This window comes from Perna viridis, chromosome 4 (genome assembly GCF_037379345.1).
Source record: "Perna viridis isolate PV_CMFRI_1.1 ecotype Kerala chromosome 4, ASM3737934v1, whole genome shotgun sequence".
Lineage (NCBI taxonomy): Eukaryota > Metazoa > Mollusca > Bivalvia > Mytilida > Mytilidae > Perna > Perna viridis.
The window spans coordinates 41,129,274-41,151,930 of record NC_142448.1 but is presented as its reverse complement, the minus strand read 5'-3'; the positions used below and the strand labels follow the sequence as shown (position 1 = coordinate 41,151,930).

The window sequence follows — 22,657 nt, the reverse complement described above, 5'->3', positions numbered from 1 at the left end:
ACCATTTATTAATGAATGGAAAGAAGAGAAACCTTTTCAAAAAGAAAATTAGTTAATTAACCAGAGAAGAAATACACAATAATCATGTAGGATATTTCCATATTATTATTGTTTTATTTATACATCAATACAAAATTATAATTGTTTTCTATGGTATGTAATAAATAATGAACATACAATTAATTATCTTTCTATATCCAACATTTATGCTGTATGTTAAAATTGCATACTGGCAAATAGGACTTAACAGGCTTGGTGCTATATCAAAAATAAAAAAAAAAGTGGATGTGGTTGTACTATTTCTTGATATTTTCAATGATAGTTAGGGCAATTGCCGTCAACTTATACCTGAAAATTCAAACTGTAATAGGTCTTAGTAGTATTTAATCATAAATACGATATGCTGATACTATTTGGAAACTTATCCCCCTTTCTCTCTCATTTATAATATGCATAGCCCTGAACTGCTTTATGAACATAGGATAGAGAAAATAAGAGCACCAGGGATACATAGCAAGAACATTTTATATATGTAAAATGTATTAAAGTAAACAATTCTGCAGTGTGAGTTTTAAATCATTCTCCGTAAAAAATAAAATTGAGTCTAGGCAAGTCACATTAAAGCCTGTTGTCTATATTTACTATAATACGCACACACACACACACACACACACACACACACACACACACACACACACACACACACACACACACACACACACACACACACAGAGAGATTTTATTGCATTAAAGTGACAGATCTGTATTTTTATTTCTGCCAAATACTTAAAACATATCGAATATAATATTTTCCTTGGATGAGGGAAAATTATGCGGTATGCTTCCTAAAATTTCTTAGTAAATTTGTCTTTAAGAATATAAAATAATTTTAAAAAGGGAGGTTTGACAAAGTAAGTGATAAAAATCTAGAAATAGTTGAATCCTGTACCTGTTATATTTTATATTTCATTTTCTTTGGTTGGGGTGGAGGTTTTCTCTACAACTCATTCAGTTTACTAGATTGGTAAACATTCTGATCTCATCATCTGAAGCTATGTTTCTTCTTTTAGATGTTGTGATATTTTAGCAGAGGTGTGTGTGTTAGTGTTTGTGTGTTTGTAAAAATAATATCTTTGCTTTCACCTGCTTTGCTGCTTTTATTTATTATTTTGAATTTACCCAAGAGCTAGTTTACATTAGTACACTCCCTAATTAAGTTTACACAGGTTGTCTAATGAAAAACGTTCTCATGTTTTATGTAGGGCTAATTCAATATACATTGATAGTGGACTAAAACTTCTAAAATTTCACGACACCTTAAACCTCGTGCAAAGGTTTCAAACCAGAATTTAAGGTAAGTAAGGGGAATTGAATTTTAACCCCGGTATAGTGAGGAAAGGATTTTTTTTGCATAAAACATGAAAACAAAACAAAACAAAACATAAAAACAAAAACCCCGAAAAAAATTCCCCCAATTGATCATTTTTGGAGGGGACCATACGTCTGTCACACCTTTCCGTGAATCCCCAAGACCTACACAGGTATTTGCTAACACACAATGAACATTAACTATTTACTTTAAATGGATTCAGCATGCATGGCCATCATCTGCACTACAGTACAAGTTTACTTAACTCTCAAAGCCTGTGTGACAAGTAAGTCCGTGAATCCGGCAAAATTTTCAAATTTTATTTTGCGGCAGATTGGGAATATATAATATATTGGAAACAAATTAAAAGAATGTATAATAATTTACTTCATAAACGAAAATTACATTCAACTAAACAACACAAGTATCTCCACTGCCTCATTATCAGCCGGTATGGCATCCTGGACTAGGGTAAAAACAAATGCCTATTTTTATACCATGGGGAGTGAGTGACGATTTTTTGTCAGGTATCATTCGAAAGGAAAGATTGCATCGTTGGTATATTCTATCACAAAACCAATGGGATGCGATTGTGTCGGGTATTTATAGGCCTCAGTGCAACTCTCTGAATTCAACATCAGTATTTTATGAACGACCAAACTCTAAAGGTTCAAATTTTGTTTTCACATAAAAAAAAATAAATTTCCTTTCACTTTTTCTTCTTTATATTCACGGATCAACTAAATTTATTAAAACTAGCAGGATTTATCCGAAGAACAACCGTAGGTAATGCTCAACGATTATCACGCCTTCTGGTGGAATTTAATTGTCTCCCCTTGGACGAAAAACCTTTAGAGTAATGGGCGGAGGTACATAATTAGTCACTGGCTTCTCAGCTGTGTACATGTATACAATATAACAGTTCTGAAGTGTAATAATAAATACGGGTACGTTGATAACAGCAAAGGTACATATGTAGCAACAAAAAATGCTATAATAAAAAAGTCCACAGTCAGTGACGAGAAAATTCATCCACAGACACAATTCTGAATTGGATATGAAGTAACTGCTTGTCATTTAATTTGCTGCTTTTGATTTATATTCAAATGGATATCCTGTGGATATATCTATTTGTGATTTTCCCGTATGAAATCAATGACCAATATTTCACATAGCCATTGACAGTAATCCTCGAGCTTAAAATAAGACTTCTGAAAGGCTGTCTATCTCAATTCCCAGAGAACTTACTTTTCTGATCAACTGTTTTTTATTCATTCATCTATTCAACCTTTGTCCATAATAAAATCCAAATGGGGGATGACTTATTTTTTTTATTACATTTTAACCATTTAATTATTCTATCATGAACTTTGTCTCATGTAAACTCTTAGATACCATTTACGTATAATATTTGTTCAATTTTTTCAATGCAAAAAAAGTTAAACAAAACAAAAATCACAATGGAAACGTCTTTGTAAATTTATCTTCAGACTACTACAACGTTAAGTGAATGTAAATGTGTTTTGGCTCCTTAAGTGAAATTCAACATAGAGACACTGTCCAACGAGGACGTATGTATCTTACTGAGGTAAATACCTTTCATACATAATAAGAGAAAAAGTCCTCATAATGGAAAACAATTCGAATTTGTTTTGACTTTAGAAGCACTGAACGCCTGATTTCAGTCTGACAAGAAGATAACTTGTACATGGTTTAAAACTACGAGTTATACAAAGCAAGGTCTTTTTGAATTTCGTATCTTTAACATCCTTAGATATTCATAGCTGTAAATTATCAGAGAAAACCTAGATGATGCTAAAACCGTTAAAAACATCAGCATTTTTAAGAAGACAATATAAATACATTTTTTTTTGTTCTCGTACGCCTACACCAGCCTCATACTACCTTTATTGCTTAACATTCACATGTATGGGGTGGGGAGTGTGCACGTTGTAAATGGGAATAAGGGATGGTGAATGGGGATATGAATTGTGCTTTGAGATGTGGAGATTTGGATTGTGGAGACAGGCACTAATTCTTATGTTTTGTATTACTGAGAATTATTTTTCTTCTTAAGTTTTAAGCATACATTGAAACCTTAAACATACATTTTGTGATATGGTTCGTTTGTTATAAGGTACCTCTATTAATATAATTTTACTTCTAGATCTTTTTTCGATCCTTCCGTTTATAAATTGATGGAATGACTCACTACATCAATATAATTCCTTATTTTAACATAGACAAAAGTCCAAATGGCTGATAATATCGTGATAGGAAAGAAATGAAATGTTTTATAATAATTAAATGAGTACAAGAAGTACATGTTCATATCAAGGATTAAAGGTGAGATAGAGGAATCACAATTTAAAATTTAACTACTATGAACCCGTATGGTGCCATAGTAAAAACACTAACGCTAGGATGCTTCTAAGAATTGTACAAAAAGAAAAATGCAATACTCATAATCGTATATGCGTGTCACTAATTGTAATTAATTCTTGTCAATAAGAGAAACGATGGAAAACTAAATTCGTTAAGATTTATACATACTTGAATTTAAAGTTTCTTCAACATCTCTTTTTTTCACAAAAAAACAAAACAAAACAAAACAAAACAAACAAAAAAACAAAAAAAAAAACAAAAAAAAAAAACAACCCCCCCCAAAAAAAAACAAAACAAAAAAAAAAAAAAAAACAAAAAGTACCATTAGTCTTCATTTTTTTCTTTTAAATTCTAAATAGATACGATGAAAATCCGGAATGTTTCCTTTTCGTCCGCGGTTACAATGTGCATGAATGCATTATTTAAGGAGGTTGACTTGGGGTAAGAGACATATACCTCTTGAACTTAGTGATATGTTTGCATCTTATATTAATTGTATCAAAGCCTATCAATCTGTTATTTGAAATTGTATGCGATAAATAAGTTACTTTGATGTTTAGATTAGATTGATGTAAAATGCTTTACAAGAAACGTTCAAATGATTTATAAGAGTTATCCCAATAGGTCTAGCTCTTCATCTTGTTTTATGTTAATTTTTGGACTACGCACCAGGTAAATAATTTGCAGTAATAAAAGTTGAAAACGAATCCAGATTTTTATCTACACAGGTAGTCCGAAATCGGCGTGACTAGATAATTGGATGTCTTTAAGTAATATGAAGCATGCCGATGTCGCATATCTTTTGTATGTGGTACGAATACCAAAATTATAACTTGTGAAGACCACGATGCCAGTAAATGCAATAAACACCATGCGAAACGTCATTTACGTGTATGCAACCCTAAAATGAATGCGGAATATATTCCCATACCCAAAGAAAAACCATCGTTAAAACAACAATGTACAAATAAACTTTATTTCTAAAACATACAAGAAGACATAAAAAAATACATACATTTTGTTTCATGCGAAATGCTTTCCCATGTGTCAAGTTAGATTAGAAAAAGAAAGATTACTCAATATTTTTGTTAATTTTCACAGATCAAATAATATAAAGTGGAAATATTAATATTTTCTACGAAATTTCAACGCAAGCAGGGTAGTATGAAATTAGTTTACGGTATATCATAACTATTACAAGGAGCATTCCTTTCTGTCATCTTGCAAAATCATACAGTCACATATATTTTCGATAGACTTATAGTGTTTTTAATAATTAAAAATTATTCAAATTATTTCAAATGCTTTTTTGACATAAAAATTAGAAAAAAAATGAAAATACATCATTTAAAAAAAAACAAAAGCTCTTTCAAGGGGAGATATTTGGTGGTGGTAATTCTTTCATAAAAGGGATATTCTTGGCAGGGAAATATCTGTTTTAATGTATAGCAATTTTTAGTTTTTTTTTCAATATTTCGAGGAAAGGAGTTTGGTGACCCCAAATTTTCCGTTTCGAAATATGAAAGATTGTCAGCTAATTGTTCTTTATATGAATTTATAACGAATCTTATGTATCAGTTTTTTATTCTATATAAAATGTTGCCTTTTTAAGGGCTCAATTATTTCGAAATCAAGTTCGATTAACTATTTTCATTAACATTAAAATTCTGAATAATGTTCATTCGGGGTTTTCTTTCAGGAAAACTAGGATAAGTCATCTACTATAAATAGAAGATATGACCTACCTTAAAGCAAAATATAAAAAAAAATACACTTCTTTACTTTAAACAATCCTAATTTCGGGGATTTGATACATCGCATCTACACAAAAGAACTTGAGGTAAAGGATACTACAGACACTGTGAAGTCAGCCTCATATCTTGACCTACACTTAGAAATCGATGGTAAAGGAAAACTATTGACCAAACTTTACGACAAACGTGATGACTTTTCATTCAAAATTGTCAACTTTCCTTTCATCTGTGGCAGCATCCCTTCGGCTCCTGCGTATGGAGTGTTCATATCACAACTCATACGTTATGCCAGAGCTTGCCGAAACTACGCAGACTTTTTGTATCGCGCTAGAACTCTAACAAATAGGCTTCTGGAATAGGGTTATGTTGCTACAAGATTGAAGTCATCACTACAGACGTTTTATGGTCGTCATCATGAACTCGTGGATCGTTATAATGTATCCATCAGCATCATGAAAACTGATTTATTCAACGGGTCATAGTTTGCCTTTTCTCGTTTGTCTACCCCGAACTTGACTTTTTATGAGCAACTCGGCGGGTGTTTTAAGAAAAGCAGAGGACGCTTACCCTACCGGTGCACTTGGTCCATGCTCCTAGTTTTTAGTGCAGTCCGAGTTGCTCATTTACTTTTGTTACTTTCTATGTATGATTTTAGTTACTTTATGTTCTTTGTTGTGTGTGTCTGTTTTCCATGTCTGGTCTTTGTCCCTGGATTATATTCTTTTGATTACCGCTATAACCTTGGTTCCCTTGATTACTCTTTTTTGAAAGCGATTTATTTGACATAATTTTAGATTCCAAACAAATATAACATTTAAACATGATTTGTGTGGGCAATGGGAGACAATTGTGATATGGTACATGTGTATATGCGCTTTGTTTATAGTATTGGTTATGTTTGGTACGTCAGTAATGGAGAGTTTCTAAAATCTAAGACAAAAAAAAAAAAGGAAAAGATATTGTGAACTACAACACATGCACTATCGTATAACCATTAAAAATATAGTAAGTACCTACAGAGATCACAAACCTTTCTTCAATAAAAAGACCCACATCCTCAAGTAACTTATGAAACCCCAACAACAGTAATACATTACATGGTACATGTAACGGAACGATGACACTTTTTTCTTCAAAGTATACTACTCATTATTGACCGACATTGAAAAACACTGTTGACATTTGGGCAAACTAATTCATTTCTAACCATGAATCACGCTGCAAGCATAGTCGACAACTTAGAAATAGTGAACAAACATCCGATATCAACAAAATTAGATTAGGGCAACGAAACACCATAAAACATGCGATATTTATCAATTTATGTTTCTTTGTGAATATGGTTGGTCAAAGTTAAAATAACAATATTCATGATCAAAAATTCTTTAGTGGGTAATATCGCATAGTCAACCGTCATTCTCGAGAGAGTAAAGTATTGTAATCACCTTTGAAATGAACAAACACATTGGTTAATGAATACTAATAAATAAATTGAAAATGATAATTATGGATGTAGAAAAATCAAATGAAATGAATGTTTATATGTATTTTATCTAATTGTCGGTAAATAATGAGAAGAATATCATAACTTGATTTAATATGTATGTAGATAAATGTAGACCAAATATTATAAATGTATATTATCATAAACGCATTGACAAATAACTTAAAAGGAAATTAAGGGAATGAGGATTCCAACAATAATCGAAAAGAGCATTATGCCGGAATAATGACTAGACAAAGAAAATAGGCACTCACAACAAAGAGCATGAAATAACCAAAACTACGCGCAAAAGTAAATAAATAATCCGTACTTTATTAAAATCTTGAGTTATGGAACCAATGTACCGTAAAAGTAAGCGTTCTCTGTTTTTCCCCACAGAATCGGGTTTGTAAGTCTCGTACTAGTTTCAGTTTCCTTGCATTTTATTGTTTATTTCCGGGAAATCCAAATGCTGCATCACAATGGAAAATATTCTGTTTTATGCTTTTCTCAACAATTTTATTTTGTAGCACCAGACATGTGTCATTTTTATCAGTATTGTTTCACAAAAACAATATTTTGCTTTTAATATTGAACCCATTGATGTCTTAATGACGAATCTCCATGCATTTAAATGGTAGACGAGGACCCATTGTCATTGAATAACGGAGTCACGTGACGAGACTTACATATCGTTTAGCTCAGAGAAGGTAATGTCAGGAGAGGGGAGTCAGATTGGCGAGAAAACAATGACTTGATGAACAACATGGTTATCATAATTCAGATTCATATATAATGATGATGCACGAATTCATGATCACGACTATTAATCTTTCCTAATGATGACTTGATGACTTTTAACTTTTAGCCACATAATTTTCTTCCAGAATCCTAGCTGTAAAACGTCTCGCGCGGAACAAAGTTTCACTAACCTCTAGCATAATCTACGCATTCTGATATGAAAACACCATACACAGAGGCTGACAGGTTGTTGTCACATATGACAGAATTGAAGAGATACGGAGCGAGAAGTCATCGCAACATCTTGTTATAATTTATTCATTTTTTTTTCACCGTTCTCTAAGAGTGAAGGATCAATCAGTAATTAGACACAAGTGAAGAAGTTGTTCAAGAAATTGAATATATTCTAGAAGACAAAATATGAGTACTAATTTATCATTGATTTTTATTATTATTTTTCATATCTATGGTAACTTTCTATATATATTTTGTTCTCATCATAATGAAATTCAAGATAATTTGTATAAATGATGACAATCTAAATGTAACAATTGTGACATTCTAGATAAGACAATGGTGACATTATAGATAAGACAATGGTGTCATTTTAGATAAGACAATGGCGACATTCTAGATAAGACAATGGTGTCATTTTAGATAATTTACATAACAATTATGACACTCTAGATTAGAAATACAAAAAACTACATCTACAGTTCTTATAATAACAATAATTATAATAATAATAGTAATAATAATAGTAATAGTAATATGCCATTTAAGTAGCACTCCAGCTAATAATCACGCAAAATGTGATTCATTAGTAAAAAAGCCTACATATTTTTATTTTTGATATTTTGTTTACATTGCGACAGTAAACCGAAATTAATATTCATTTTATTATATAACCCGTGTTCGTAGGAGACAAAAAATATATAGAATGCACTGTAGATTTCAAAATTAAGGTAGATAACTCTGTAAATGACACTCAAATACAATAGAATGTATTGGATTTTCATTGTTGATTATCTCCTAAGAGAAGGCAGCTTTGAATGAAATATTACACATTTAATAGTATAGACTCATAAATCAACCTAACTACAAAAATATGTAGCCTTTTTGGGGGTGTATCACATTTTCTGATTTTGCATGATTCTTACAAAGACAGTTACTTAAAATTTAAAACTGAATTGCACATTATTGCCACGTCAGTTGCAAGTGGTTTGCTCGATGTTTGAAAGGTAGAACGAATCAAATCAGGAATTTTTTTTTATTTTATATGCACTAAGTCTTTCATCCTTTATCATGCAAGTTTTAAGATATAATAAATGTAACGAATGTCAACTGGGCTATTATTACACGCATTTTTGTGCTCTTGCAGAAGTTGTATAAAGCAACTACATGTACGTTTTTATGATCTTTGTTTGAAATGAATCATCTATATGCTTTAAATCGAAGATATTAAGCAATACCTCGTAAATTTAAAAAATACAATCAAACAAAATAACACACACAAATACATGCATTAAGTCCAAAGAATTTAATCAACAATATAAAAAAGCACGCACACAGAACAAAACAAACAAAACAAACAACTTCTCCCAAAACAAAACAAAAAAAAAAAAACAAACAAACAAACAAAAATACAAAAAAAAAAACCAAAAAACAAAAAACGAACAAACAAAAAACAAAAGATGTAGCAATAATGACAGAATATATTCCATATTATACGCTGCAAATATCAAATTATAAAATGCCTTCCTTGGTATAATTCGTGGCTTTTATTCAGGTCAGTTCAATTTACGTATACAGTTATCAAATTAGGATCGTCATGAAACATAGATAAGTTATAGAATAATTTTTCTATCTACTTGCTTATTGTAGTCCGCAGTTCCGAGTAATCACGAAGTTTGCGTGTTCCATTAGATTTGCCAAACTATTAGTTACATCATACGGATATTCACTTAAGAAGTTTTTCATTAAATTGAAAATATACAAACATCCGAATTAAACGAAAACAACTCAATTAGAGTTTTGAATGAAAATTAGCAATTGCTTTGTTTAATATCAATATCAAACGATTCATAACTGTCATTTGGATTTTTTTTACATTCTCAATGTTTCATGACAACACGTAAGCAATACATTCAGGATAAGAGTATACGTTATTGTACCCACTTTCCGTACATGAATATTCCTGGTTTATTAGACTTTAGCAAATATTGACAAATATTTTAACTTCAAATATTTAAGAAACCTTTGAACTCCAGTATAAGCACCTGCATCCCAATGACGTATATCTGCATTAACAATTACCAGAAAGTCCAATTTAATTAATGAAAGCACGACCAGAAGGCTTCATTCATTACGGTATATGAATTTGTCAATTTAAACACTTAAGGTTGAAAGCATTATTTAAAGCTTCTTAATCAGTAAAATGTCGATATCGCTCTTCGAATATAAATAAATGAACTAATGCACGGAATAAACTGCAGGTTACTAGGACTAAACTGGAAGCATCCAAGTTTTAGACAGACAGGGATGGAACCCACCAAAAAGATCGATATCAAATGGCCGAAGAGTTGATTTTCATATGTTCAATGAATAGCTGTTCTTGTTAGGATGTTAGTTCTCTCCAAAAAAACATACTTAGTCAGCTTCACAAGATGTAGCAGAGTGAAAACTTCCAAGGACACGATTTACCTTTTATTACAAACATGTCGATTCGTCCGATTTTTCACCTTATATCTACTTTATAATGTGTAAATGTATGCACCGAATAAAAGGTTAGTAGGGTTATACTGGTAGAATCCAAGATAGACAGGGGAGGAACGTGGCGAAACGACATATTACTATGGCTCATGAATGTTTTACCATTTATTACATTAATCACATTTTGTAGTATATATATATATACAACGTCTCAGAATGTGACGACTCTATTTGCTACACTGCTCCATCGGATCAAATTGATACAGGGAAGATATATAAACGTATAGAAAGGTCTGAAAAATTCCCAACGATGTCAGAACTGTCAAATTTGCGATGCAAATTTTTGGTCGTTCCCTTCGCGGGACTCGAACTCGTACTGCTGTGACAGCTATGGCAACACCGACTGCACAAAGTCCAGCGCCCTAGACCACTCGGCCAGCTAGGCTATATAAAATAAAGAGAGAGCACAAATTTCGTCAGCATTACAAGAGCTATATAGTAGGTTAAATATTTCTAAAAAGTTGATAAACATTTATCATTCACATGTCAAATCGTCACTGAAGACCTACTTTATAAACTGAAATCTCAATGTCTTATCAGATCCAGGATATACCACAATGAGGCCATACATCTTGCTTTGCGTTCTTGGTATTGCTTTTGGCACAGGTACGTTTACTTGTACTTGAAAATAATTTAAAATCTTAATTTTAAAAAGAAATTTTGTAATAAATGTTTCTGAAAGCAACTTTAGTTTTTCTTTAAAGTCGCATTCTTTATAATTCTATGGTATTTATTTACTTAATGTAAGTTTATATTATGCATACAAATATTAATTCGTGAGTTCACATTCAATCAATTTGTCAACATTGTGCTAGATTGAAAGTAATCTCTATTGTACATGATTAACCTATCTGATTCATGTACATTGAATAGGATTACCGAAAAACCAACCATGTGGCAGACCAGTAATAACTCCAAAATCCTTGACATCTTACATTGTCGGAGGGGAGGAGGCTATACCACACAGCTGGCCTTGGCAGGTAAATTGAACTTTACTTTAAATTAATTCTTATATTAAACCTCAACGTTCATCACAAGACACTGCAAATTATTAGCGTGTAATATATTATTTGAATTATGCCCTAAACGCATTTGTTCAATGATCAGCAGTAAAAGCAAGGACATCATGATTATAACAAGGGACAGGATATTTATGATTCTTATTTAAAGTCGCCTACCAAGTTGATCATATGTTGAAAGTGTAAAAGGGAAACAGTGACATAATAAGTAAAAAAAGGTGCAAAAGCATAATCAAGGGAACCAAGGTTATAGTGATAATCAAAACAATGTAATCCAGGGACAAAGACCAGACATGGAAAACAGACATACACAACAAAGAACATAAAGTAACTAAAATCATACATACAAAGTAACAAAAGCAAATGAGCAACTCGGACTCCACTAAAAACTGGGAACATGGACCAGGTGCGCCGGTAGGGTAAGCGTCTATGAATATGCTTTTCTAGAAACACCCGCCGAGTTGCTCATAAAAAGTCCGGGGTAGACAAACGAGGAAAGGAAAACTATTACCCGTTGAATAAATCAGTCTTCATGGTGCTGATAGATACACCATAATGATCCATGAGTTCATGATGACGAACATAAAACTTTTGTAGTGGTGACTTCAATCTTGTAGCAACATAACCCTGTTCCAGAAGCCTATTTGTTAGAGTTCTAGCGCGATACAAAAAGTCTGCGTAGTTTCGGCAAGCTCTGGCATAACGTATGAGTTGTGATATGAACACTCCATACGCAGGTGCTGAAGGGATGTTGCCACAGATGAAAGGAAAGTTGACAATTTTGAATGAAAAGTCATCACGTTTGTCGTAAAGTTTGGTCAGTAGTTTTCCTTTACCATCGATTTCTTCTAAGTGTAGGTCAAGATATGAGGCTGACTTCACAGTGTCTGTAATATCCTTTATCTCAAGTTTTAATGGGTAGATGCGATGTATCAAATCCGCGAAATTAGGATTGTTTAAAGATAATACGTTATCTATATAGCGGAAACTGAGATTGAAGGATCTAGCCAAACGATATTCTTTCTTTCTGATCAGGTCAGCCTATAAGAGTGAAGGAATAGGTCAGCAAGTAAAGGAGCACAATTTGTTCGTTGCAAGTACACATTTCCTAAAATTTCTAATTGTAATAGGAAACTTTGTAATACGTATTAACGGTTGCATTAAATTCACAAACAAGCAAAAGGTTTCAATTGTTGTATGGGTTTTCGAAACTAGTTTTCATTTATAGATTGTTTGTTTATGAAATATGATTCAACCATCATCGTTGCAAACCTGCCATTTAAGCTATTTTCTGCTTGTATATTTTCCATATGCACCTTTGTTTAGGTACTTCTGAAATACAGAACAAGTACCCTTACATGTGGAGGATCTCTGATAAGAACCAATACCAATGAATTAGTTGTTCTTACAGCTGCTCACTGCGTCGATGGGTATGTTTAAATCGAATATTTTTAATATTTTTTTATTGCTATGGACAGTTGCATATTTGTGGCGGGGCTCAACTAATTTTAGGCCTTAGGCACTCTCCCATTTGATATAAGGTCACACCTGACAGACACAACATACATACACACAATGAAGCTCATGGTCTTTATTTCTTAGGTCCTTCGAAAATTAGTATCATGTATGAATTATGTTTGAGATATTTATACTGTCTTTGTTTTTGTAAACCATCCATTCTACTGTGCTTGTAAAATGAAATAAAATATCGAAATTGATTTTTTTGTTTTTTTTTTGTGGGTTAAACTCTTTCTCATCAGAATAATTCTTCTCATAACTTGAGTTATTTATCCTTCACAATTTAAATTCAGTATTTAGATATGAGGTGTCCGTCTTTTCATCCATACATTTTTCATTCCTTCTTTACCCATGTCTTATCCGTTACTATTTATATGACACTGAATGAAATGTAATATTGTTTTTGTCTTACATACATGTATTCAAATTGTGAACCTCCTATTTTTGATATGTTCTATATCCTTAGGGGGATGAAACGGATAGTTGGAGGTGATATCAACTTTTTCTATGATGTATCTTTGAATCGATTTTGATTCGGACCCAACATACGTATTCTTAATATTTACAGACCTTTCACTTTCGATTAACTTTTGGTATGTTTATCCTTTCCTCTGACTAGTATTTTCCTTATGCAGAACTGAAAACAGACCATCAGACTGGAAAATCGATGTTGGAGTACACTCTAGGCAATTCACTGAAGAAAACCAAAGAACATACACCTGTAACCAAATCAACAAACATAACCAATATAATTCAAGAACATTCGCAAATGATATTGCTATCATGAAAGTCTCAGGCACCATCGAAGAAAGCGATCACGTCGCACCTATTTGCATAACTTCAATTCCAACAAGTGATTTCTTTGGACAAAATTGTGTTGTAACAGGATGGGGAACAACATCTGAAGGTAAATTTGTACATTCGAAAAAAAAAAAATGCTGGTGGTGTAATAAGAGACCCAAATGTATTAAACAGTCTAGTAGTAAGACTAGTATGACATGTATTATCATACAACTCTGCAAAAACAGGATAAAAGATGGCTGCATCCCGAACTCTGCAAGTAGGGACTATTTATCAAAATTTGCAGTATTACATATTTCAAACTGCCTGAAAGACCGATTCTTCATTCCTTGAACTGAATATGGTACTCTAGGTGATGGATTTGGCTTCCTATTTTGATAGTTTTAATTTTGGGTACCTCTTGTAAATGATTAATGTAGGCTTTATATCTTCCTATATACTTGATTTAAATGCTGCTGATGAGAGCACGTGTACACACAAAAAAAATAAATATTTTATGATTGATATTTTCCGTATTTTTAAGTATACGTTTTCACCGATTGTCCAGGAAAAAGTCCCCATGTAAACTTCATTCTTCATTTTTCATTCTTACTATGAAGTACTGTTGATAAATTTGTTTAAGTATCATTTCTTAATTGCAAATGAATAAATTAGAGAGGTAAAGCTCTTCATATACATACAGTATATATTTTATATATATGTTGTTTTAAATTCGTTCAAAGTCATTTAATTTTTATTTTAAGTTTTTATTTTATTTTTGGTGATGCTTTTCTTTTGTATGTATGATTTTTGTTTTTTGTGTTTTGTTTTTTTTCATGTTTTTTTTTTGTTTAAATGTGTTATCGGCTATAGATCGTGATATGTATCAACTATTAACATCGATAGTATTTGAATCCATCAGTAACACTATACCATTGTGATATTTAAATACTGAAAACACAGACATCCAAAAATATACAAAAAAACCGATAATTACCCTGGATGCTTATATTCGGGAATTTTAACGGTCTGTCTAAAAACGCCAAAATTAATTCCGTGAAATTTTTACTTGTAAATTAAATGCTTTGTGCACCATTCAACATCTGCAAAAACAAGAAACGCAAAATTCTTTTGTATACCTTCCCTTAAACCGCCAAATTTTACACCCTTCAAAATATCCCGCCACGTGGTAGTTTGACTTATACAAATGTCTCTAGTTTGAACTTTTAAAATTATTATTACAGGTGGAGCTACATCTGACAGACTTCAACAAGTCTACAAACCCGTACTGTCTGATGCTCAGTGTTCAGGATACTTGGGCAGTTCTTACGATTCAAACACTATGCTTTGCGCTGGTCTTGACGTTGGTGGCAAAGACGCATGTCAGGTGAGTTATAGATTTCAATCAGTGTATTCATGACTATTTGTTTTAAATTACTTAGAAATTTGAGTTTCAGTAGGCGACCAATATGATGTTTATGTTCTGAAAGTGAAATTTACAGTTTAGCACTATGATCAACAGTTAATGTGAAGCAAAATTGAACCGTTTACAGTACTTAATAGTTCAAATAAATGCTAAAAAAATGGTTTATGTTACCCATTTTTTTTTAAATACAAACTCGTAAGTTATTGTTTAGAATATAAAACTGATAGCAAAGTAAGCTATAAGGGTCATGCATATTACATTTATCATTTATCATTGGCTTTTTTTAATTGTCTTATTTTTTTGTCATTTCTGTTTAAATACCTATTATTCTTTTGGTAAAGATGTCTACTAAAATCATTTTTACAGAAACATGTGCGTATTTACTCATGTACGATTATTGAGCTTTTGCGTAGTGCATACCAGAATTCGTTATATATTTTAATGAGTTTAACATTTATTTATTGTATACATGTAATTGCAGTCATGTTTAAATGTTCATTTTTTTTATTTTTGAAAGGGTGATTCCGGGGGACCTTACGCTTGCCTGAACGCTAATGGTGATTGGGATATTATTGGTAAGTGGCATGTAAATATGGAGCTTCAAAGTTTTTGTTTTAGTCATTTCATTCAAAAACAAATAAGCAATTTCCAATTAAACAAAATATTTCAAGACATAAAATAAGACATCGGGTTCTCTTAAAAACAGATGAAAGACCTTGATACAAGAAGTTTAAGTAATACAAATTGTAGTAGATCTTACTTGAAAAAAATCAACTAAAATTGAAATATATAATTATGAAGTATATATTGTATATCCGTCAACAAGTGCATAATTTATTCCAAAAAGAGCACAATGAAAATATAAAAAAAAAAATTAATAACACGCTTTCAATTTTCCAATCTTGATGCATGTCAATGTAATCCTAAAGATAAATCAATGTTTTGTTTCGGCAAACTGTAGTTTAAGTGTTAGTTGTTCAAAGAATCAGACATAACAGGAAAAAATCAGAAACATGTTTGTCAAAACCTCACTTACCTGACAATGTAATTTCACTCACTGATGATTTTTCCTTTTGAAAAGAGCACTATTTTATCTCTGAAGAACTGGATTTGTTCAGATACCTTTCAATAGCATGTTAGAAATATGAGGTTGTTGACACGGTTATCGGCCGTTGAAATGTTCATTTACAGTGCACTTCACCGAAATGATAAGAAATGATAGATGAACAATCTTTTTCATTGATTCCAATAGTGCAAATAGTCAAATTTAAATATCAAAACGGGCGGGGGAGGGGGCTATTTTTTTCCATACCATGTTTCACTTACTGCCTGGTTCTTACAGAAAATAACACTTAAATGATGAATATATACATGACAATCATCTTGATGGACGGCATGCTGTATTATGTATCCCACATATTAACATTTTAATATTTAAAAAAAACCACAGAGTTAATCTTACAGAGTTAATAGTCAAATTGTTAGACAGATGCAAAACCAGATATGAAAAAAAATAAAAATGAGATTAAATGTTCAGACATAGAAAACCTTAATAGATGATCGCAAAGAAATGTTTCATTGTTTATATACTCTATTATTAAGGTATTGTAAGTTGGGGATACGGATGTGCTCGTCCTGAACTTCCAGGAGTATACGCTGATGTCCATAAATACATTAATTGGATAGCAAACAACTCATAAAATAAAATATAAACGATGTAGTAATAATTGTTATTGATGAAAATTTCCTGTTGTTTGTTCATTTTTGGTAACTGGTCTTTTTTCAGTTGCATATATATATATTTAAGCCCAACAAATATAATTTTATCATTACTGTTCGATTCTGTAATCAGTCATTGATCCGTTAAACCGGTGATCGCATCACTTGGACACCGAGCAGTAAATTTTAACGGGTACCGTTGTTTCGTTCAATATACATATTTACAATATGCAATATATTTAATCTGCAATTAGTAATTTTTTTTAATTTTATATATGTTTTATTTTTTACAAAATACAATATGTGGATTAACTATTTCAAATTCAAGATAAATATGATATGCGATTACATTGGATTCGTTCGAATATTTGTTTAAAATTTACATCAACCGATCATCCGTCATTTTACGTAACAAAACTGGGATTGGTGCATTGGTCATCCATCAGTCAGCAATCATTCATGCAGCAATCATGGTAGCACGAATCGGTTAAGTGATTGTAAATACAAAAAAAAAAAAAAAAAAAAAAAAAAAAAAAGAACAAAGTACATAAAGAGGTACAAAAGATAACAAAACAAAAAAAACAAAACAAAACAAAACAAAACAAAACCCCCCCCCAAAAAAAAACCGAATAAAATATACGTTAGAAAAGAAAGCAAAATCGAACACAAGAAAGTTCTACGACGTGCAATATGCAATACGAATAATGAAGTCTCAGTGTATAGGCAATTATTTACTTCTCCGTCTAAAAATCAGGCAAAATGTGTATAAGGTGTGGCACAGGAAGAAAAAATACACAGATATTTTATTGCATAATTCCAAGTATTTGTACCTCATAACCTCAAAGCAAAGTGCTAGAAAAGTTTGCCTTTTTAAGATATTGATATGTCAAATTTAGTTGAAATGCGCTATGGAAAAATGGCAGGAAAAGTAGTCAAAAAATATCTACATCCACGATGCTTCAGGATAAATTTAAATAGCTTTTCAGTTGTTTTCTAGATGTGTTCAATGTATTTGAGGCATAAAAGACCAAATTAAGAATATGATGTGCCACCCATTGCCTGATTCTTACACAGAATGGTACTTAAATAATTGTGAAACTTAGAATTCAGCAAATGTTCTATAATACTGGCCTCATTCAAACATAAAGGCAAAACAATGTACTTTTAAGGTTTTCTCAATAATTTGCTTTGGTGCCTTAATTCAAAATTTTATTGAAAGGATGAAAACAGAAATATTTTTAAAAATTCAGTGAACTTTGAGTATAAGGTCAATATACAATAAGAGGTTATATTAAGCGCATTCTTAAGGAGGTAGACCTAGGGTAAGGGACATAACTCTTGAAATCAGTGATATGTTTGTATCATATTCAAAGCCTTTCAAGCTGTCCTTTGAAAGAGAATCAAATCAATTTGATGTCAAATGCTGAATACAAAAGTTCCAATGATTTTTGAAGAGTTGTGTCCCTTTCCCTAGGTCTACCTCTTTAATTTCCGGTTCAGTAATATGGGAAATCAACCATCCACTTTACCAATTCGCAATCGCTGTTTGCCCTACAAAAAATCCGGTTCGTATTCATCAACATCAATATCGGATCATTTATGAAACACATTATAATACATGTTAGTATATTATTTCATAATTATAAAACGAAAACTATGTTACTTTCGATTTGTGTACACCGTGACATTTTGTGATACGCTATTTTCGTGATGAAATATGTAAAACAAAAATTAAAGTGTCGTGAATGTATCCTATGTAGGATATTATAAGATAATTTTAGGAATGTTTTCAACTTTACAAAAAAGAAAAAAAGAAAAAAAAAAGGTTCATATACGCATGTTATCCACATTGCCCTTGATCATTCCCCTTGCCTCATTTAAACACATTATCCGGTTACAGTCATGTACAGTAGTCCTAATCTTACTTATCTTTAAAGGAATCGTAATTCTCCAACTATCTTACAACTTTAACATTAAAGCACTCAAGTAAATATTCAAATATACATACATGTAAATATGATAAGGCAATCACGATTTGGACAACAATGTCCTATTAACATGAACATGAATACCAGTTATGGCAAGATAAAGATAAGATGGTTCAATAGTCATGCAAAAAGTCCTTGAATGATATAATTATAGTTTGTCTCACTTTTATTGATATTGCATTCAAGTGAAATATCATGGCTGACAATACTTCCATGCAAACAATACCAATAATAATTGATAATTGATGGAGTGTTGAGCAAATAGTGGATGTGTTACACAAAATTGACAACCAACTTGCTACATTTTCTTTACAATATTGAAATAAAAAGAACAACAAAAAAATCAATGAAAAGCCAAGGAAAAAAAGGATAAAAAAGAAAACAAACTATAAAGAGAAAACCAAGAGCCAGAAGACAAACAGACGAAAAACATAACAAATGCAAGGTAAAACAGACATAAAGACAACTTAAAAAAAACACAAAACAAACAAACAAACGAACAAAACAAAACAAAACGAATAATATTAAAATTAAACATTGCATTTTAAATGTAATAGACACACTGTTGTAATTTCCATTGTCTTACATGTATATAACCTTAACTCGCACATAAAAGATAACTATAATGATAATGGATATTGTGAATATAACAAAGATACAACAACCCCATCAGGATGAAAAATGTCAGTTAGTATATTTAGTCTCTTTTTGCTCTTTTAAATATACAAAGATTATTAATATATATAAATTTGTGTTCGAAATACCTCTTGTGTTAAAATATTGACTATTTCCATATAATCCAATCACCTATATTGCAAGTTCGAAAGAAAAATGACATATTGTTTAAACGTGACCTTTCAACTAAATAAACTCTCCGGAGCATTGTTGTTTTCTGTCCAACATAAAGGTGAGATAAAGATTGATTTACATTTTGTGTTATGAATTTTTGTTCTTACCACAGGCTGACTATTTATGCCGCATCATCTTACCCAGAACTTTTGCTCGGGGTAAAATAATGAGGCATAAATAGCCAGCCAGTTGTAAAACAATGATAAACTGGAGTTACCCTGATTTATTTCTTAAATTTTAATCCTTATTTACAACCTCCGTCAATCTTTCTATGTAATTAACAGACTTAATCATGTTTTGCTCTGTACAACATTGAGTCTGGGGATAGGTTATTATTAAGAAATTGTATGTTACCACAGCTTTGTTAGAAATGGTTACACAAATTTAGACATGGCACGAAAATCTGCTGCAACAATACAGGAATAGAATGTAGTTCTGATTGATGCAGTTAAAGGTCCTATGACACAAAACTGATTTAAAAATTAAGCACATCATACCACTTTCTTTTTTTTATGAATATTTACACGCGAGACAAATATGTATCTGAATATAATAAAAATCAAAACAAAATCAAAAGACGCATGCCAATTTTGAGTTACCTTTCTTTTTTCATCTTTTATTCTCTGGTGTTTGTTCATATAATATTCGTTTCCAGATAAGAAATACACCTTTTCTTAAAACAATATATATGATTAGTTTATCTCAAAACTGTGTTCAAGAAGCAGTCCATATAAAATTCAGACACTTCAAATTGTCAAGGTGAATAACAGTGCTTTCAGTTTTCTGCTTAGCATTGTTGTAGAATAGCAAAGATTCATTTCCACTGAAACCAACAAAATCATGAATGATTACAAAGAGCCGATTTCTTCGCAATCTATTTTTTTATCTAAAACATTTAACACAAATATGTAAGAAGTTTTTTTTTCTGTAACGTATCTGTTTTTTTTCCAAATTTAGGGAAAAAAAGTAATGTCAGGTGGAGATTTTTTGTAATGACTGAAACTTAAGAAGCAATCAATAAACCTCTAGCTCCGTATACATTTCACATATGGCATTTTGGCGTAAACATGATGCAAACTGTAAATACAATAAACTTGCAAAAGAACACCAATATGAAAACTATCCGTACAATATCCGTATCGGTACGGTTCTGGATTATTTCTTTGTCATCTGAACTTACAAAAATTCCGACACTTCTATATTTCATTTTTAAAATGTAGATGACGTGCACAATTCAGTTATTTGCAAAGAAAATATTGATCAACATTTTAAATCATTTGAAATAAATATTGGAAAAGGTAACTGGTTAGTAAATAAATATATTACCACACAAGGGTTTCTATATTGCTCTTTACCCTTTGTACTTATATTCGTCATCAACGTCATTGACAACTGAAGGAGAGCTTATATGATTTCAATTTAACACTGCCTTTTTAAGAAAGGATGATTAATTGTAAGTAGTATTTGATAGGGCATACTTAGATCAAATCACTAAAAAGTCAATAACAAATACACTGAAAACATGTTGATAGACAATATATTTGTTCAGTCTGGATGTTTAATACTTCATCAGACCACAAGAATATCAATGTGTACAGACTCCATTTAGTTTTAACTACAACATAAAGGACAAAAAAGTTAGGTCAGGTTTTGTATTTCAGTTTTAGCTCAATAGATGATATTCTTTCATTGAAAAATTGTTCATTATTATCTTCTGCTTAACTATTCAAGAGCGTTTGACATTATTGACACTTTTTACACGCCACAGTCTGCAATGTCTATTGACCTTCATTTCGAAATTGACTATAAAGAAAATTACTAACAGTTTGATCTCGTTTCTGTTTCCATGTGCATGGTATTGTTCCAACTGTTACGGCCTAAAGCTTCTTTATTTCACAGCTCATTTGTTTGGAATGAAATGTTGTCAATATGTAGATTAGGCGATTCTAACAGAAACTATTGGAATAAAGTACTAGTATATTGTAAACGACTTACTGAAAGTTTCCTGACAAAGCCTAGTTTATGGTTAAAGTCTGTTTTCATTGTTTTCTTCAGAAGAAATGAGCTGATATTCTGAAATCTCTTTCGGTTAAGAAAAGAAGTTCTGACTTTTCTCATAAATGCTATTTTCGCTAAGCATAGAGGTTGAGCACCATGCAATTCATTACAGTGAATAGAAATTGAACCATTATCACTCGCACCAATACGGTTTTGTCTCTAGCAAATTTATAAAATGATTTATACAATATTCTAATATGACGTACTCCAAAGCTTTTTAGACCACAGTCATGGTACAAATGTGATTAACGCATAAACAATATTTCGTGCAACTCATGGGCTGCGTCTATTAAAAAACATGGAGAAACCATTCCTATTAGAATCATAATACATCACGGAAACACTATTTTATCATTGTTTTACCACGGACTGGCCATTTATGTCCTTATTTAACCCCTCGCTATCGCCCTGAGTAAAACAATTCGATATAAACGGCCAGCCCATGGTAAAACAATGATAAAAAGGGGTTTCCGTGATTTATATCTGAATTAATAGTCTATTTGTCAGTCTATTGATACACCACGATAAATATGTCTTTTGAATATTCATGTTTAAAAAATAGTGTTTATCCTATTAGCCATTTCAATGAAATACCACATCAATTATGTTCTTTTGATCGGGTAGCATTACTGTATTCGAGTCAAATTTCATAACATCAACCCGTCAGATGCACTGTTACTTCTTTAAAACTACAACTAATAACATTGATTACTTCTTTAAAATCGCAAGATTGGTTTTAATTTAAAAAAAAGTGTTAATTTTAAATAAGTAGGTCAGTCGGTTATCAGCATTTAAT

At 31.5% G+C, this 22,657-nt stretch overlaps 1 protein-coding gene and 1 long non-coding RNA gene across 2 annotated transcripts in view; one reads left to right on the top strand and one right to left on the bottom strand.

The window, feature by feature from the left end:
- LOC148620102 (uncharacterized) overlaps nucleotides 1–17,509 on the bottom strand; it is a 117,033-nt gene extending 99,524 nt beyond the window's left edge. The window contains exon 1 of the long non-coding RNA XR_015921726.1: nucleotides 17,472–17,509. This is a non-coding gene — a long non-coding RNA (uncharacterized LOC148620102). The remainder of the gene's footprint in view (nucleotides 1–17,471) is intronic.
- Nucleotides 10,957–16,974, top strand: LOC148620103 (trypsin-1-like). The gene is made up of 7 exons (XM_088580709.1): nucleotides 10,957–11,110; nucleotides 11,378–11,484; nucleotides 12,850–12,953; nucleotides 13,677–13,948; nucleotides 15,066–15,208; nucleotides 15,765–15,822; nucleotides 16,850–16,974. Exons 1-7 carry the CDS (start codon nucleotides 11,062–11,064, stop codon nucleotides 16,945–16,947), a joined length of 831 nt encoding a protein of 276 aa, XP_088436835.1. The 5' UTR covers nucleotides 10,957–11,061; the 3' UTR covers nucleotides 16,948–16,974.
- Nucleotides 17,510–22,657: the final 5,148 nt, after the last annotated feature.

What these genes read in the sequence shown, in the direction of transcription:
- LOC148620103 (XM_088580709.1), top strand. Translation starts at nt 11,062, where the DNA reads ATGAGGCCATACATCTTGCTTTGCGTTCTTGGTATTGCTTTTGGCACA. An exon ending in TGGTATTGCTTTTGGCACAG is followed by an intron (nt 11,111 to 11,377) that starts GTACGTTTACTT and finishes TACATTGAATAG; the next exon opens with GATTACCGAAAAACCAACCA. An exon ending in ATGGGGAACAACATCTGAAG is followed by an intron (nt 13,949 to 15,065) that starts GTAAATTTGTAC and finishes TTATTATTACAG; the next exon opens with GTGGAGCTACATCTGACAGA.